We start from the raw sequence: 19,586 nt of genomic DNA, 5'->3' as shown, positions 1-19,586 counted from the left end.
TATACGTCGTACGGTCTGTTCTGGATGACCACAGTCGCACGCCGGATAGTGGTCAGTGCAGACTGGAGAGACCAGCGGGGTGGCGTTGTCTGCGGGCGTCGCGGACGTGTGTTAGGTCAACAAAAATGTTTCGCCCGGCGACGTGCGAGGGAGGCGCGGCCGCGACGATGGACGCGCGTCTGACGATGTGGCGCAGAGGCCGTGAGGTAGCGAGGGCTGTGGTGTTCGTGAGGAATTCCGTGAAAATCTCTCTCAAGTTCACGCACATTTGCATTCGCTCGCGCAGGGACGCGCCGCCACCGACGCTGCCTCCGCGCAAATAATCCCTCGTGCGCGCTCGCAAGGCAAAGATCCCCCGTATAGCCTTAGCAGACCGATGGGGCAAGTGCTGTCAGCGAGCAGCACTTATGATGGCCGGCACATAACACACGGGGGGGGGGGGGGGGTGGGGTGGTCAGCGCCACGGCCGGGCCACCTTTGTCTCCCAAGTGGCGATGTTTACATGTCGCGCCGGGTACTCGTTTGAGGCCGAGTCGATCTAGGGGACGCCGAGGACCGGTTCAGATAGTCGTCGCCAGTGTTGGCCGTGTGCGATAATCGAACTTGGGACGCCGTGTAGCGCGCTAAGTGCTCGCGGTCTCACAGACGCAAATAATCCTGTGCACGCGTGAACGCACCAGCACGGCGCGGGTGTATAATCCTTCACACACACAAAGCATCTTAAACACACAAACAAACGTTCACGCATGCATACACACGTAAACAGTCCAGTGAAGACAAAGATCCCCGGTTTAGCCCCGGAGAGGCAGTTGGGAAATCTGCCATCATCATCCGTTTGTGTGACTATTTATAGAACTGACAGCTCACAACCACACTTACTGCGGCTTTCCGGACACTTAAAGACACTAAACCATGTCGGCACCAAACGGTTACTGCCTTGTGAATTATTGATCCAGGTGAGACCCACTTTCAGGAACATTGTCTCCCTCGGATAGACCCCGCGGTGGCGAGATGTTAACTACCTTGCCCGGTATGTAGGAGGACGTGGGTTCGATCCCGACACTGACACCAGCTGAATATTTGGAGTTTGCGTGTCAATCTCCCCCGTGGTCGCGTGGATTTTTCTCCAGGTCCTCCGGTTTAGAATCGACATCACGCGTTCAGAGTATTTGGCTGCTGTAAATGTCCACGTGGTAAGTCACTTTATTTGGGCTATCATTTGTGATATCCAGGTCGCTTCTCAAAAAGAGCTACATATAGCTCAGTGGGCCTTACCTGGTCAAATAAAAATAGCAGGGGCAGTAGTGTAAAAGAGTTGACACCGAGGGAACGTTGGCAAACAAGGAGAGCGGCGATTTTTTTTTTTTTTAGGCAGGACGATCTGTGGGGGAAAGTTTATTTGTCTTGTGTGGTGAGTGGCGATCCCGGCACGCGCAGCATGCCGATGTCGGCGGATGACGCTGCAGCGGAGTTTTTCCCCCGCTCATTAATGAGCGTTGATGCGCAGCTCCTCCCCCCGTTTTTACAGCCCTGTTCCAGCGTTGGAAATTCCACGTTCCTGTGGTGGGGGTGAGTCTATCCATGGGACAACCGCTGTCGCTACTCAATTTTATTAAGTCTCGGGATTATTTGTCCATGGAGTTATGTTCCCCACCCCAAGTTCTGATTGGTTCCCTCCAGGTTCTGATATTGGCCACATGTCACAAGGCTGAAAAGTTATCCGCACATTACTCAGTTGGGATTACCAGAAGCAAACGTTGTCCCCGAGCGCAAAAAGAACCTGGGGCAGGACCCTCCTGAAAAGAGGAGTCTTGAGACTTGGCGAGGCTATCTGTAAACAAGCGAAGTAGTGGTAGCAGTAATACAAATTAAATATCAGGTTTGGTAACACTTTTGCGAGGGAAACTTTGAAAAGGACAATGATGCATTGAGCACTTGGGACACTCCGCGGAGAGAAGGAGTTACACATTTCTTACGTGGCCTGTGCGTGGCCTGTGCGTGGCCTGTGCGTGGCCTGTGCGTGGCCTGTGAAAACGCAAACCAATACGCATCACTTCTAGATTTGAAGCTTTCGTGACTGCAAGGATAGATACTCTTTGGTTCTATTCGGTAAAGTCACGTAGGTAAAAAATAAAACAACAAAAATCACGGCGTTTCGGCCACAACACAAGTGGCCTTCATCAGGTGAAGGGACCGTACTGGTAAAGTCACCCACGTGACTTTACCGAATAGAACCAAAGAGTATAATACGCATCACGTTTCGCGATGTTGGCATCGGCTGTGCCCTGCCTGTGCACGGTGTCGCTGCGTCGTCTGGGCTCGGTAACTCACGAGGCGCCCGACCCTCTGAGAATTCTTCACCGAAGCACACGAAGGGCACTTTCGTGAGAGTGGACTTGCCACAATTGCGTGGCGCGTCGCCCCGACGGCTGGGCTTTCCTGACGCCACCGAAAATACGGTGGAGGTGGCGCAAAAGGAGTAGAAGCACACCGTGGGGCGGGGGGGGGGTGGCTTCTCTCTTGCGGCAACCGTGGAGCTCGCTACACCGCGCCGGAACTCCACGTGGGAGAAACACATGCACGCACGTACGCATCCACGCACCTTCCGCAGAACGGGGACAATCGTCGAAGAATCGCCGATCCGCAGCCAGCGGCGAAGTCAAACGCATCGCCGACGAATGTGACGTCCCGCCAGCGGCGTCACTACGATCCGGACAGCGCCTATACCGCCTCCTCGGATTGGTTAAAATAACTTTGCGTTCCACGGTGAACGCGTTTCAAAGCTGTCGCTTTTTTTCCCTCGCGCTGTACGGAAGAAGGAGAAGAACGAGCGGGGAGTAGAAAGTACGAAACGCCGAGCAGAGGCTGAACAACAACAGGAACCCCCGCCACTCCCCTTGGCTTCCATCGTCACGAATGCCCCCTTGAAGATTTAATAGCATTCATCTCTAATTCCCCACCAACGGGACATCATCGGGCACCACGCGGTGTTGCAACGCAGAACGCAAACACCACGGTGTGTTTTTTTCTGCTCGCGGTTTGTGATGCTGCCCAGACGCCCGTCGCCAGCCGCATGCTTGGCGCAGAACGTGCCAGCGGAAAAAGCCGTCGGCGAGGACACAAAAAAACACGGGAGAGAGAGAGAGAGGGAAAGAGAAAAAAAATGTTAACTCTGACTGAGACCCTCGGCTTGTGCAGGGAAATGTAACAAAAATATCGATAACAAAACTAGTGGTGGGCCAAATTCGGCAGAAAATATCTCCCACGTCAGCTGACACCATGATCCCGGAATGCATTTGGTGTTTTTTTTTTAATGTATGTGCCATTTCCTTGAGTTATTAATCTTCCGCCCTGACGGGAAGGTGGATAGGAGGCAGGAAAGGGTCCCTGTGTTGGGGGAGAGGGGTGGCTCACGGTAGCGGTGGGGATGATGGGTTGTTGGTCATTACTGTGGCAAATTCTTATTTTTAGCTTTGGGTAGCGTTTTATGACCAAACAGGCAAGCCCCAGTGTCAAGAGACCTCAGACAAAGAGACGCACACTTCTGCGAGTATAAGCACGATTTTTTAGATTGTGTGAATTTTAATGAGGCTTCCCCTAGGGTTTACTTGGCCTTAGGACGTACGTTGAATGCGTTGTTCGTCAGCAGTCCTCTCGTCAACCGTTGCGCGAACTCTGGTCCTCCTTGTAGCAGCGGCGGCTTGTGGCCGCTCGCCATCGAACAAAGACGGTGGTCGCCGCGTCGCGCGGCGCTTTCAGATGCGCTTCTGCGGCCGTCTGGAACGCTCTTCTCTCATTTCTTTAGAACTGCTTTTTGTGTTTAGTTTCTTGTCCTTCCCCTGCACCTCCGAATGGCAGCGTTGGCTACGGACGGTGCGAAAAAAGTTCAACATACATACACATACAAATACCCCCATATAGCCTTAACAGACTGTCGGGGCAAGTGCTGTTAGCGAGCACCTATGAAGGCCGGCACGGCACAAGAGAGGGTGGGTGGCCAGCACCACGCCCAGCCACCTTTGTCTCCCCAGTGGCGATGTTTTACACACTGCGCCAGGTACTCATTTGAGGCTCAATCGACCTAGGAGAGGCCCAGAACTGGGTGTGGGCCAGGAATCGAACTCGGGTCGCTGGGTTCGTAGTGCAGTGCGCTAACCGTTCCACTGCTGCTCCCCACATACATACATTGCTCTCTGGAAACGGACAGCCAGGGTGTCGTGTTCACCACACACACATACCCTTCACCCGGAGTGTCCTGCATGCTGCGGGCTTAATAGGTGCTCGCTGACAGCACTTCCCCTGGGAGTCTGACCGAGCTGACGAGGGACATGTTTGTGGTCGTGCGAGCAATGTCGGTGGGTTGGTAATCACAGACGGCACACTACGCTGCGTTCCAAAGAGCAAAGTGGGCTGATGCAAGGACCATTGATTTGCCCGGTTGGCTGTGTACGGTGAAAAAGAAGTTCAACATACATTAAAAGAGACACATAACGCCACTTGTTTTGATGCTTTTGTTATCGTGTTGCACCTGTGCTCAAATGTGTGCCCTTGTGCCACCGAAGCATCGTGGGTAAGCATCCGTACCAAACGGTATGCAATCAGCTGCGGTAAAATTCGTTTAGGAAAGCAGAATAGATCCCTGTGCAAGCGCTGAACAACACTAACTCGTGGGCACCACTGTTTGCGAGCGTGCGTTCCTCTGTTCACGTCATTGCTCAGTGAAAACCTTGGCAAGTTAGCAAGGCCTCCTTGACAAGTCTTCTGGGTCTCACCCTGCCCGCGTATTCCAGCTCCCCACACTTCCGATCTTGAACCACGGGCTCTCCCGGTGCTACAGCGGGCATCCCCTCATGTTGGTTTATCTACCACGGGGGATCTTTGTTTTGGTCATGGCGTGCTCCCCGAGCCACAGCTCGCATCGCCGCGGTTGATTCGGTCTGCCCAAGGGGTCACTGTGCCACAGTTCTCTCTGCCACGGCTCTCCGCCGCGGCGTCTGCTCCGCCACAGTTTCTTGTTGTCGGGGCTCCCTTTGGCCGTGGGACTGCCTGTCGGCGCGTCTCACCGGGGACATCTCCCCCCCCCCCCCCACCAGGAACTGAGCCCTCGCCCGCCCGCCCCCCCCCAACTCCCTTCCTCCCGTCTTGCCCGTCAGCGTTTCTAAACCTCCCCACGTGACCTCTGACCTTTTGCCGAAAAGCAGACACTTAAATTGATTGATCTCCTTTTTCTGCTGCCACACAATGGGCACCCTGACAAACGGCAACAAAATAAATCTGCAAGCCTTTTCCGAATGCTTTTCTTTTCCCAGTACCACAATAAAGAGGAAAATAATAATCATGATCGTCGTGGTCATGTGCTGCAATCTTTTTTGCCAAGTTATTTTCTTACGTTGAAGAGAAAGGGTTACCAGGGTTTTGGGATGTGCTGTGTACACAGAATTAATTAGACCGTGGAGAAAGCGACACTAAACACACACTTAAAATTTGGGCCATCAAATTTATTACGCAAATGGCTCATTAATTGTTACGGCGTTCGTAAATTCATATTGCATCGGCATCACCGGGGGCTGCCTTGCCAATGCGATTCTGTGTGTTATTGATTTTTTTTTTAACCTAGTTCAAAGGGGGAGAGTTAAAAAAAAAATCCGAAAAGAACAGCATGAAAATAAAGAAAACGGCCCGCAAATAACGCAAAGGTGACTTACAGAAGCGGCCATTAAATCACTTGAGCGTGTGCAAAGCCGATTTCTTGACAGCAAAGCAATCGAAACGCCTCGGCGGCGTCCCCCGGTAACATCGCCGCGCCACAGACGCCGCAAAGCTTTGGTCACCAATTAGCGCGGCCATCGGCCATCGATCTGTTGCTGCCCTCTGCAGATGCGGCACACAAGGTCGATTTTTAAAGCCTTCCTCTCCCGTTGTCGCGGTTGTCTTCCTGGACTGCCCCCTGCACCCATCGTTGCACCAGAGAGCAGTTCTTGAGTTAGCGTGGCCGTAGCTCTACTTGTGGTTGGTGGCTGGGATAAACTAAAACGATAAACTATTTTTTTTATTTGACCAAGTAAGGCCCCACTGACCTACAGAGATATTTTCTTCAGAAGCGACCTGGCCGTCGCATATGATAGCTCAACGAAGTGGCTTAGTGTGTGGACACTTACAGCAGCCAAAACACTCTCAACGCACGTGGATTCTAACTGCGGAGGTAAACACCAGAGGAACCAGGAGAGCGCACTCAAATGCCGTGCAGATGCCCACCCCGATATCTCCTTGCTGTACTGCCCCCTCAAGGCACGCCGTTGTGTGTGATTATAATAAAACACATAAACTTGATCACTTGGGCCCATCAAAGGTTTGGGCAGCCAAGAACCGAGCTTGGACATTCACAGCGTCGCAGGACAAAAATTGTCCTTTAACACGTGTACAAAGGGACGCTTAAACAAGCAAACTAGATCTGCTTCTCAGAGTAATGTTTGAAAGTCAGTGACTGCGTGACAAAGGGTATTACTCTCCTTCCCCCTCCCTCCCCCTTAATTCAAATTTGAAAATGAATGGGATTTTTTTCTCTTTCGATTTTTAACGGTTACCCGCACATTCGCGCCGCAATTATGGGCGCGGTGAAAGGCGGTGTCACCGGTGCGCGGGCGTCAGCGCCGCCCGGACGGGCCTCATTACGGCCGCTTTTAGGATGATGAATGGCCCCGCGCGGGCAGCCGCAGCAGTAGCAGCAGCAGCGCTGCTCGTTAGCAACGAGACAAAGGCGGTCGGTCGGTCGGTCGGTGGCGGAGTCCGTTGAACGCCGAGGGGTTTGAAGAAAACGCTGCCCTCCCCTCACAGACTTCCCGCGCTCACCCTTGCATCGTGACCCACACGTCCCCCCCCCCCCCCCCCCCCCCCCCCCACCACCCCCTCCCCCCCCAAATCCTCGTGCGCCACTTCACATGGCGCTCACAATGGCCCCCGTCTGACCGAACTCCGCCGCCACTCCTCGTGGGCCCGCTTGCTTGCCCCAGGCCCTCCTCGGGTTTATTTTTTTCCGCCCGAACGTCGGTGTGCAACGGTCGTGTTTTTTTTGTGTGCCCGGTGAAAGGGGACGAGCGAGCGTTGAGTATGAAAAGAGGGGGTGTGGGGTTGGGTCAAGGGGGGACGTGAGTCGTCATCATCGTGTAGGCCTCACCGTAGAGCTTCAATTTGCGGTGGGGGGGGCGGGGGGGCGTTTGTCTCCTCTTAATATAAATTATCCACAATTCCCACGTTAAATATTTGTGAAACGGCGTGAACTGCTGTGGGGGTGAGGCTATGTTTTTTTTATGGCACGTGCAGGAAGATGAACACGAACTGAACACAGTATCACACACCTCTATCTTCATGCATTTTTGTATATTCTCGCGTTGGTGATGCAGCGGGAACGAAATTGAACTGCAACCATTGCATGCTGTGATAATAATGACTGTGAATGTGAACACCATGCCCCTGCTATAAGGAAAAAAGGGCCATCTGACCATCTCCCTCTGTAAATTTTTTGCAACAGAATCAGTATCTTTGTTTATCCTGGATAAAGCCGATGAGCTATGAAGCTCTCTTTCACAGATGTTCAGCATAGATCTCTTGCAGAGCTGATCTGGCGGTCTGCACCTTGAGTGAAGGGCTCTGGAGCTCCGGCTTGTGGATCATGCAGGGATGGGAGTCTTGACTCGCCAATCCCATTGCACTCCTCTTGCGTGCCTAGGTTTTCTCTCCGGGATTCACGTTTCCCTCGACGTGCAGAAATACCGCGCTCACAGCACGGTCGGCTTAACTGAATTAAACCGTCTTGAAGAATCACCGAGGTTTACTTGGGGCAATGCGTTTCATTTATTCTTGCGGTCCTCGTGGATCGTACCCGGTAGGAATCATTCAGCTCCCTTCATTGCCTTAGAAGGGGGGCCCCCTGTGTTGTACGGAAGGGATGCACCGGCGCGGACAAAACATCGTCGTGCCCGTGCACGCTTCTTTATGTTCGCGATGTCGACTGCGGCACGGACGGCCGCGTCCGCGGCGGCGGCGGCGTCTCCGGGCGAGCGACGTCGCCAAAAGCTTTGTTCCGGCCGCGTTCCGGCGAGCGGCATGCACGCCCGCACCGCTCTCGTGTTGAGAGGGGAAACCGTCGCCGTTGCCGTGCGGCCCTCGAGGCTCCCATGAGCGGCGGGCACGGCGCGGGGAACGACACGCGTGGTTGAACGAATCCCCGCGGCAAGTCGATTTGCCACCGTTCGGTTCCGCGATGCCGCCGCGCGTGCCGTTAACCCGGCGTGGCCACGTCGCGCTGTGGCTATTTCTGAAATTAAGAATGCAAAAGAATATATACAAGTACGGTAATCTAAAAAAAATGTTTAATCGTCAACACCAAACGCCACTTTGCCGTCTTGTCGTTTGGCATCAGCGAAAAGTGGCGGTCTGCTCACGCGGGAGGCTCCCACAGGGGCCCGCCGCTGTCCCCCCCCCCACTCCGCCTGTCAGCCGGCGAGCCGCTTTTGTCTCGTTTCCAGGAAATCGAGTGTGACTGGGCCCCCCTCAGGAGGGCCACGGTGGGCATGGGCGGGGGCGGGGGGGGGGCGTTTGGTTTTTAAAAATATATATTTTTGCTCGGCAGGCAGCCGCGCAAGCACCCGCTAAGTTTTTTGCGCCGGGGCGCTCCGGGTCTCAGATGGTGGGAGCCGGATTGCCGGTGGCGGTCCGTCTTCCTCGCGATGCCACGTTTGCCGAGCCGCGCGCCGGAGGCGTTTTTTTGCGAGTTGTGGTCTGCCTGCAGCGTGCTTTTCTGCTGCTATGAATTTCCACGCGATAAGCCCAACTTTGGTTGGGTTGAGCTGTCGTTTGTGGCCAGGTCGCTTCTGACAAAGAAGCTAATAGCTCGGTGGGCCTTACCTGGTAACTTTCTGACCCCGCGCCCCTACTGGATATCGGTGAAAAAGTGCTTCATAGCTCATTCAATGCTCATTGTGTTCCTCCGGTACAAATAAATATTCTGATCCTGTGTTATTTGTATGTTGGTGTGCGGAAATGTGTAGTGTTTTTGTGTCGGGTATGATGTCAGCTGTGGTAGGTGTCTGTGTGTATGTGCACCTATGTAAGGGGGTCAGCGGTAGTGTAGCGGTTAGCGCTACGCTGCGCTACGAACCCAGCGGCCCGAGTTCGATTCCCGCTCACGGCCAACACCGGTGACGATTATTTTAATGAGTCCTGGGCCTCCCCTAGGTAGACTCAGCCTCAAATGAGTACCTCGTGCGGTGTGTAAACATCGCTACTCGGGAGACAAAGGCGGCTGTGTGTGGTGCTGGCCACCCACGCCCTCGTGTGCTGTGCCGGCCTTCATAGGTTATACAGGGGATTCTAGATTTGAAGCTTTCGTGACTGCAAGGATTGATACTCTTTGGTTTTCGGTAAAGTCACGTAGCAATATATCTGTATCTTGATACAGCTAGTTTGCTGTGACTGTTCCACCTGAAGACGGAAGCTTGTGTTGCCTCCAAAACGTCGTGATTTAATTTAGTTGTTTTCATTTATTTTATTTTACCTACGTGACTTTACCGAAAAAACGAAACAGTATACAGGGGATCTTTGTATTTTTCATGTTGTGTGTATTTGTGTGAATAGCCATGTGTATTGTGTGTAGCGTTGTTTGTTGATGTTATCGTACTGCTTGTGTTTGTTGTGTGAATGTGCGCGGGTGCTGCACACTGCCGAATTGTAAAGCATCGTAAAGTACCGTGTGAATGTGTTTGTACAATGTGTAATGTGTGTGTGCACGCGTATAAACACAGCACTTGTTCAACACTGCCTTGTGGAGCGGTGGCTGGTGCAATGGTTGTAGCATACTGCACTATGAACCCGGTGACCGAAGTTCGATTCCCGTTCACAGCCAATAATAGTAGCAAATATCTGAACTGGTCCTGGGCCTCCACTAGGTTGACTCGGCCTCAAATGCCCAGCTTTGGTGGACAAAGCTGGCCAAGCGTGGTGCTGGCCACCCACCCCCTCGTAGGTGCTCACGAACAGCACTTGCCCCAAAAGTGTGTTCAGGTTATATGGGGGATCTTTGTATTTTGTGCAAACACAGCGCTTGTTAAACACTGCCTTTAGGCTGCACCATTTCTTTCTTTTATGGAGGCCTCAGTATGTTTTGGAGGAGCACTCTCGGTTACAGCCCAAAGCACAGTCGCCCCTACAGGTCGATACGCCTCAACTGTCCTGATGATCACCAATAAAGGTGACGCCGATATGCACTCGCATCGTTGCTGTGCCCCAGCGAAGCTGTCGAATAATAACAGGCACCGCTTTCCGAGCATCTACGCGTGGCTAATCAGGTCTGATGTGTGCACCGGACGTGCGAATTTCACCGATCGGTGCCTTGTTTTCTGTGGACTGTCCCCATGATTTGGCTTTGTTGCCCGAATGGGCCCGGAGGCATGGCGCCACCGCCGCTTGTTGTTGCTGCTTGTTGCAGAAGTTCGCGGTTCGAATCCAGCCGGAGGCTCTCCCCCCTCCCACCGGTTATTAGCGCGGGGGCGTATTCGCCGTCAAAATTGCACGTATATCTGATTCGCAAGTGGACGTTTAAAGGCCCCGTATTGAAAATAAATAAATACAATGCAAAAAAACCTCGGTTGAAGAAGAGTAGGCTGTTGCGTGCCGGTGGCACGGTCAAAATTTGCCGGAGTTTGAGATAAGATATTGAAGCACGTGTCGCTTAATTGTGAATAAAACAGCAGTTTGGCTGGATCCTGCTTCGGGACCTGGTGAGGGTAAACCAGCTGAAGAGTGGGAATAAAAGTAGCGTTGGTGTGGGTGATTTCACTTGAGGCGGCACACGCGCCGCGTGCGTGCGTGCGTGCGTCCGCGTCGCTGGTTGCGCTGGCTCGCCGTGTGGGGTTTATAGCGCGAGGGCCCCATCAGGCGAGTCCAATGCACTTAATTGAATGATTGATGGCTTCCCATGCAATTTACATTAAATCTGTCAACCTGCCCGCAACGGGCGTCTGGAAAACCGAGGGTGACTCATTTTGCCGGCTCTCCGTGGCTATTTAATGCGGCGCTCAGACGCCCGTTGCAGGTGGGCATAAGGGTGTGCTTTGTGTGTGCCCGCGCACGTGTGGAGCGCGCGAGCGGTGTGCTGTGAGCTCTACCGTACGCACAGCGCCGTTTGACGCTTCGCAAACCCTTAGCGTGAATTTGGAAATGCGACTGACCGAAGTGTAACGGGGTCTATTCTGTTCTTGCCTATGGCATCATATGCGTTGAGGAGCCGAGTGCCGATGTCGAGGTCTGCCAGCCACGAGAGGGCTTGCTGCTGCTCCTCCTCCGTTGAAGGAACGCCAGGCTACAGCGGTTTACTATATTGTCCATTGTGTGGGTTGCGTGGCGACGTCGCACTACGGCTTGTCTTAAATGTATCTCTTTAACTCTCCATGGGTCTCTGATTGTCTCTCTGGGGTGTCGCGGTGGCGAGATATTAACTCCCTCCCCTGGTATTCAGGAGGTCGTGGGTTCGATCCTGACTCTGACGCCTGCTGTATATTTGGAGTTTGCGTGTTCTCCCGGTGGTCGCGCGGATCTTTCTCCGGCTCCTCCGGTTTGTGCCCAATTTGCCGCGCGTGAGTTGCAAAATGAGTGACGGACAGAGTGGTCAAACTCTCGCAAGACCGGTGGCCATCTCTACTTTGGCAGATCTAAGCCACCGGTGTAAATTCCACGTTGCTATGGGGGTGGCCAATTTCCCCATAGGACAACCACTGTTAGCGTCTCCCAACAGAGCGGTTCTGAAGTGGATTGAATTCATGCTGCACTGGTTTGGCTCAGTCTCTGCCCCTTCTGGAGATCGCTTCTCTCCCGACGTAGGCCCCTTTGATAGGTCTCTCGTGCGCCCGTTAATCTCGCGCTATCTTTTCTCCTCTTGCGTCTTTGTCTCCCTCGCCTCCCGTTATCTCCCCGTCTGTTGGCCGTGACGTTGTTTTGTGTCGCGCGCGGTTTTGTGTCGTGCGCGACACAAAACCCTCAGATCCCACCTCGGCGGTCAGAGATTACCGCCTCACTCCCTTCCCCCCCGCCGTTGTAGGCCAAAACCCTATCCACACGTTTTACGGCGAGCCTTATGTTGTCAATCGCGTGGCCACGCTTGCCTCGACTCGACAGGAAACGTGCCGGTAAACTCCACAGCTGGGATAGCTGCGATGTTGTCCCCCTGCCGCGGCGGTGGCGTTGATTTCCGCCTGCTCGCGAAACGGTCGCGGTCGCCGTCATCGCCCGTCCTCCCGACGCTCGCCCCGACAACCCTGTCTGCCGTGTTGTACATTGTCGTCGCATATTCATGCCGTTTCCAGCGCACATTTATCTCCAGCCGTTTGAGTCCCCTTTCATGTATTTTTCTTCCCAAGGAGAGCGTTTTAGCATATTCATTGATATGCAAATGCGCCTCCTCTCTGGCTAATTTAGTGGATGGTAATGCATTTTTATCAGTCGCTTCTATTTTTGGGCGCTGCCAAGCATTCGCATTCTCCAATAAGAATTCTGTAAAAAAAAAAAAGTGACGAATGGTGGGAGGGGGGACAATGGGCTTGCCTGATCCCCAGCCTTTATGGGGGGGGGGGGAGCGATCGCTCACGGCTCCGTCCGCACAGATGCCTGCTCTGCCTTGCCGCTCTCTCGCGTGAGTGGAGAACACGCGCTCCACCGTTCGCCCGTCCTTCCGGCCCCTCTGTCATCGTTAGCAGAATTTGGGTTAAATCATCATCATCATTGTCGACGAGGCCAGCAACTCCTGTCTTCATGACCACGCCCCCTCCCCCAAACCCCCCACCCATCCCCCCCTACCCCCCACCCACGATTCTCCACCTTTTCAAGGGAAGCAGTAGGGTGGCACAGCAGTCACGCTCGTGCCGCACAGCAAGAAGCTCCCGGGTTCCTTTCCCGACTTAGCCGTGTGGAGTTTGTGTTCTTCACCGGTTCTGCACGGGTGTCCTCCTCTGAGTCCTCCTGGTCCCCCCCTCTCCATTCCCGCCCCCCCATAACTAAACAAAACTTACAATGTCAGCCTCGGTTCAAATTTTGCACAAATCAGAAAAATTTACCACAAATTACTCACGGAGCATTCATAACCCCCCCCCAACCCCACCATCGCCGAGCCAGCTGTTGGGTCGCCGTGTGACGCGCAGGGACAGCTGCCAGTAGGGGGACCTGCGCTTCCAGAAGTTTCGCTGAGCGACTTAGCGCAACCGAACAGCGTGCACGTCCGTTCGTCCGCTTGCTTTCTATTGAAATGCAAAATGAGGGCACTGCGCTCCGCACGCTGCACCTTGATGCTCGGCAAATCGCCGGAAACTGGGAATCTCTCTGCACTCTACCGTGGGCTTGGTGCATCGCAGAACGGCAGAGCCGTGAGAGATCCTCTGCTGCTGCTGAGCAATGAGGTAGTGAAGCAGGTAGGTTTGTAACCCATCAGTTGTTCGTCTTCATTTTTCGCGACCGTTCGCTCTGAGCAGCGCAACCTTCCTCCCACGCACGGAAGCACACAACCGGGAGTTGGCCGAAAGTCTCAAGACAAGATGCCGCTGACGCTCTTCAGAAGGAGACGCTCAGTACCGAAGTACAAGTTTAGATAATTAATGCAGCGTGCCTGCCTGATTCCACGATTCAAATAGCTCTCTCTGTTCAAAGGGTGTGAGAATTTTTTGAGTTTTGTATTTGCTAGCTCGGACTAATTCATACCGCGGTTGCAAGATCTGGCCATAGTTAAGAAGCGAGGTGCAGAGGAGATGATGTCATTAATAGTGATTATCGCGCACGCTGATCTTTATCACCAGACAGTGCAGATGCCCCCACTCTAGATGCACGGAGCCCATCTGGGCAGAGCCTCGGCATGCATTAGTCGTGCATTTGATGTAAGCAAGCACTTTGTAATTAAGGCTAACTCTCGGAGGACCAGGATAAATTTGCCCGGGGGCTGTGTGGCGTTTTGTCAGCTCGTGAAACTAAAGGTCTCCTGCAGTTGTGGCATTGCGGTTATAGTCCGGCCGTAGCTACCGCCCCGCTGCTACATCTCTCCAACCTCCGGCATCATCATCATCATCAGCAGCAGCAGGCAGCAAATATACGCTGTGGGCAAAGCGTGCGCTGCCCGTTTAGCACTGGCCCGACTCGTTTCGCATCGTCCAAGCGTTTCACAGGCCCCCCCCACGGGCGTGGAGGATGGGCAGCGCGCGAGCGCCTCGCCGGCGCGTGCCGTGCGTCTGGCCCAGAGTGACGGCGGCAGTGCGTCTCGCATTCCTCGCAGCCAGCCTGTAATTTGGAGTCTAGACGGACGGGCCGGCAGCGCAAGCACGCACGCGGTTTGCTCATCTCGACAGCGGGGCCTGTCGCCCGTCTCCGCCCGCGGCGGCGGCGCCCGCCAATTAACTGGAGCCGCGCGACGACCCCCTTTTGCACGTCGGGGCCAGCGGGGCGAGTGCAGCGGCAGAAGAGACAGGAGGCAAAAGGTGCGGCCCATGTCATTGATACCTCACGCACCGGCTGCGCGATATCTCTCGCACAGGCTGCGCGAGATATCAACGTCGGGTGGCCCGCCGCGCCTTTGCCCCCTCTCGAGGGCATTCGTGCCGACTCTTCCATGCTCAGTCCGCAGACGTCTTGCAAGAGACAGGAACGCCTGCACTTGACCCCCCCTCCACCACCCGTGGACCTGCCGACCGACTCTCACTGCAGTGAACCCATGCCATCGTTTCGACCGTCGCGCCGGGACATGGGAATGGAACCGGTGGACCCTCTTGATCGCGATTGTCCAGCGCCGGTGTCCGTTAAACCCACGGCAGCTCCCCCACAGCGAAGCCGGGCTCGTGTCGTTTGGGCCGCCCTCCTCCTCCAGCAGCTGTCGAGGCTGCCCTGGTTACCGTCATTCGTGAAATGCGGTAAAAATCTTTGTGCTCTGCGAAGTGTCTGGGAGATTTGAATATATTTTTCAGGAGAGTCCTGCTGTTGATGTGAGGCTATTCGGGTGTTGTTGCGCAGAGAGCCTGGGGAAAAGCCACACGTGCAAGTGGGAAGCGCTCGGTGATCGCACGAGCCGGTCTGACATGTATTTGCTGTACTGCATTCTGACAGGCCACCGCCTCACTGGCCAGTCATGGACCTCATCCTTGTGTTATCCAGAAACCTCACTGCCAAGTTGCTGGATTGCAGTGAATGCCCAATTGTGCGCAGTTTAATTATTATTTGAAGGTGTGTGTATATATCTTTATATGTGTATGTATGTACAGAACATGGTGTGTGTGTATATGTGTGTGTGTGGACCGGTGCCGCAGAGGTTAGCGCGCTGCGCTACGGACCCTGTGACTTGAATTTAATTCCTGGCCACGGCCAATACCAGTTACGATTATCTGATCCGATCCTACGCCTCCTCTAGGCCGACTCAGCCTTAAATGAGTATCTGGAGTGGTGTGTAAAGATCGCCACTGGGCAGACAAAGGCGGTAAGGCGAGGTGCTGCCCACCCACCCCCTCTTGTGCCATGCTGGCCTTCATAGGTGCTCGCTAACAGCATTTGCCCCAGGTTTGTAACACAGAGTTCCTATACCATTTAAACACACAGATGTCCTGTTGTGAGACATGCAGAGCATCGCGCGCTCTGAGATGCGCTTCTATGGCCGTCTGGAACGCTCTTCCTTCCAATATTAGGGAGCCACCAGACCTCTGCCCTTTTAAATCATTTCGATTGAGAACTAATTTATTTCGAACTGCTTTTGGTGTTTTATGTTGTTTCCCCCCCCCCCCCGGCACCTCCGATTAGCACGGCTAGCTACGTACTGCGCGAAAGAAGTTCAACGTGCACGCTTACTTACGCACACAGCACGCGTAGTGCCTGGCCCGGCGCGCTCACAACCCTTGCACAACCCCTCCCTCTCCGTGTATGAAACGCCGAGGGGATCCACATCGACATTTGCCTTGCCTTCATTTTTTCGACTCGGTTGACCCTGAAAAAAAAAAACCCCGCGTTGCGTAACTTTTAGTCGTGGCAGCCCATCGGCAACTTGGTTCCCGTGAGGTCAGCCTGTGCGTTATGCCTTGGCTGCCATGCACACACACAAACACCGAGGCAGTGTTAATAAACTGAGCTACGTAGCTCCCTTTCTAGAAGCGACCCGGCCGTCACAAACGATAGCTCGACGAAGTGGCTCATCATCACGTTGAAATTTATCGTGGCAGCCAAATAACTCGGAATGCACGTTGACCGCGGGGCGAGAGACACGCAAACTCCAAATATACAACAGGTGTCAGGGGTGCTGCCCTTCCCTCTGGGCAGCCCTGTTGCCATGTGTCCAGGCACACAGCCGCTGAGCCGCTCGTATTGTCGTGCTGAGCAAACCTGGACAGCAGAGGCTAACGTTGCAGCCGTCGAATGCGGATCGCGGCGTGGGTTTGGCCAGGCGGCTCGGAGGGACGATAAACACCGGGTCGGACCACCAAGCCGGCACCACGGAGATCCTGAGTTTAAATGGAGCAGCCACCCACGATTACAAACTTTTATTTCGTGTTTACTTTGAGGAGAAAGCGTTGGGAAGGAGGCGAATTGTCCTGGAAACAGGATCTTCAGAGGCGCGTTCCCACGCTTTCGTTTAGCCTGCGTGCAGACGGAACCATTGTGAAATTTTCCATAAAAATGAGATATTTGCCGTCCTGCATGCACGCGTATGTATGCCAATCGGAGTCATGGGGGAAGGACAACAAACTAAGCACAAAAAGCAGTTCTCAAGAAATTAGTTTTCAATCTAGATGATTTAAAAGTGCATGGCTCCAGTGGCCTGCTAATGTTGGAAGGAAGAACGTTCCAGACGGCCGTAGAAGTGCATCTGAAAGTGCGCGATGCAGTGACCGTCTCTGTTTGATGGTTAGCCAAAGGACGATGCGAGGAAGAGCGTAGTTTCGCGTGGTGGTTTCTGCTCCTTGACGAGATCAGCGAGGGGTTGCAGTTCGTTTGTGGCAAGCGTGTGTGTGTGCGCGCACTCATTTGTGTTTTTCCGACATCAAACTACTTTGGCGTAACTTTACAAGGCTTTTACCCGCTTTGCTCATATACATATGTAGGCGGTCGATATATTGGCCTTGGGGTTATTGAGTACCGTCCCTACGACTTCTCTCCGTGGCCAAACGTCTGCGCTCTGCTGTGCTCCTCTCCGGCAGCAGGGAAAGCGGCGGCGGCAGCGGCAGCGGCGGCAGCGGCGGCGGCGGCGGAGGAGCGGGGATCGACGTTCTCCCCCTACAGCCGGGAGCCCAGCAGCATCCAGTGCCACCCGGTGAGACGCTCGCACCCCCCCCTCCCCCCATGCATGTGTGCGTGTGCGCGCGTGCGCGTGTGTAAACGGCAGCACCGGGGGAGACAAAGACGGCCCGACATGTTGCTAGCCCACCCCCCCCACCCTACTGGACATGTGTGAAAAAGAGCTTCACAGCTCATCGGATTCCTCCAGTCTGAATCACTGATTCTGGTGACGATAACGGAGGGGTGTGATGCGCTGTGAACCCCGGTGACTTTTGAGTTATGCTTGCCGACCGTCCACACTTTGAGTCATCAGAGATGATGATGTCATCAGAGATGATGATGTCATCGGAGATGATGATGTCATCGGAGATGATGGGACCTAGGTCGACCCTTCCGGTGGCAACGTGTGAATATCGGCGTGGGGGAGATGACGGTGACCGGACATGTGCCATGTGAACCCCCAGCAAGTGTTTGCCGAGCCTCGGTTTCCTCTCGCATCGCCGAATTCCGGACTTGCGCCACCCATGCCAGCGTGTCCGACGCTTCGCTGCGATGTTGTTCGCGTTTGCAATAAAAGGTAGCGGGTTTCCCCCACCCCCCCCCCCTCTCGTTTAAGAGCTGCACGTAGCTGAGCGGAAAGAGAGGGCCATTTGGGAATGTCGTTCGTTGACATCGTTGATGAGTTGGGGGTGGAGAAAGGGGCTGCTCCCAGTGGGACTCGGAGGTCCTTCTGGGTCAAAGCCAGGAGTCAAATTATTCGTTGGGAAATTTGATCACCCAGGGGGGCGGTGTCAGGGAGGGGACCCGTGCTGATCCTCACGTCGTTGCCAGGGCATAGAGCAGAGATTGGCACGGTTGGCTACGTACGGTGCGAAAGAAGTTCTACACGCGTGCGTGCTGCGCGTGGGTGTGTGTCCACACGCAAGCAGTTGCGGTGGCGAGCGAAGACCGGCCGTAAGGTTTTATCTACAAAATCCGTAAACTACGCGGACATTACAGTTTTTTCTTGTTGGCATCTGTCGCAGATTATATCCCCTGTTTTTATGCTATGCGTGTCTAATCATCGAGCAAAGAATCGTTTTTGTCAAAGGTAAAGACAATGCCAAGTTGCAACGCTGCAGTTGCTCGCTAACGCCATTGCTGGCCGTTGGCCCTCTTCCCCCATCTTGACCAACTCGCACTCACCAACGCGGTGAAGTATGGTCAGCGAACAGTGAGAAGGCCATCATCCAGCAGCAGATTGACGAAAGGCTGTACACGTTAAAGGCAATTGATTGCCACGCCACTGTTGACAGAAGGACTTCCACTGTCGAGGGACCTCTCGCGAGACCATTTAAAGCAGGGGTCCCCAACCACCGGGCCGCGGATCGGTACCGGTCCGTGGCCTGTTAGGAACCGGGCCGCACAGCAAGAGGTGAGAGCGGTGAGCCCGCACGTAGCCCGCCCCATTATTTTATTATTTACCACTTCCGTCCGCGCCTCTTTCCCGCACTGCGCACTTGTCTCAGTTACAGTGTTGGTAAGCCCACAAGCTGACCCCTAGTAGCCAAAATGATAAAAAAAACAAACGTCGCTGGAGAGCTTCTTTGAAAAGGGGGAAGACCCAATGATGAACAACCCCCCCCCCCGGTCCGTGAAAAAATTGTCTTCCACGAAACCGGTCCCTGGTGCCAAAAAGGTTGGGGACCGCTGATTTAGAGGGTTAGTCTTGCCCTTCTCTTCCACACTGGTCAGATGTCTTAGGAGGGGATACAAATACCCACGTTGTACCCCACCACACACATGTTGCCACCGTGAGGCGCCACCTGGCCAACTGCAGCTCTGGATTGTTTGTCAGCGTTGTGCAACTGGACAGCTGTGAAAAAGAGCTTCATGGCTCATCGGATTCCTTCGGCATAAATTAATATTCTGATTCTGAAAAGTCCGTTGTTTTTCTTAGCTGTTTGGTCACTTAATTTGGTTGTACTTTTATTATTTCCTATTTGGCTAGTTTGACTCATGTTTAGTGCCCTGTGCGATATTGAACAATATGGGGTGGAATGGTGGCGCAGTACTTAGCGCACTGTACAGTCAACCCAGTCCTGGGTCACACACTTTTATCACCCTGCACTGACCAGCGTGGTGAAGTACGGTCAGCTTTAAATGCAATCTGAACATATCCTGGGCATTTTATTTACAGAAAAAACTTCACTCTAGACGATCTGAAAAGGTCTTGTCTGGAAACTTGGACGATGTCCTGGCTGGGGGAGGGTTACCACTGGTGCCAAACACGGGAAGTTTTACAAGAGATGTTATAAAAACGG

General features: G+C 53.9%; 1 protein-coding gene across 6 annotated transcripts in view; it reads left to right on the top strand.

The window, feature by feature from the left end:
• LOC116953628 (transcription factor 12-like) overlaps positions 1-19,586 on the top strand; it is a 275,417-nt gene that overhangs the window by 132,617 nt on the left and 123,214 nt on the right. For 5 of the 6 annotated variants that reach the window (XM_032973997.2, XM_032973998.2, XM_032973996.2 and 2 more), the window contains exon 6: positions 17,205-17,317. In XM_032973997.2, the coding sequence (XP_032829888.2) occupies positions 17,205-17,317 (113 nt within the window). The remainder of the gene's footprint in view (positions 1-17,204; positions 17,318-19,586) is intronic. The other variant, XM_032973999.2, reaches the window with a different exon arrangement.

Source organism: Petromyzon marinus, chromosome 52, assembly GCF_048934315.1.
Source record: "Petromyzon marinus isolate PM22_M1 ecotype Great Lakes invasive population chromosome 52, UKy_Petmar_22M1.pri1.0, whole genome shotgun sequence".
NCBI lineage: Eukaryota > Metazoa > Chordata > Hyperoartia > Petromyzontiformes > Petromyzontidae > Petromyzon > Petromyzon marinus.
This window is presented reverse-complemented; position numbering and strand designations above follow the sequence as displayed.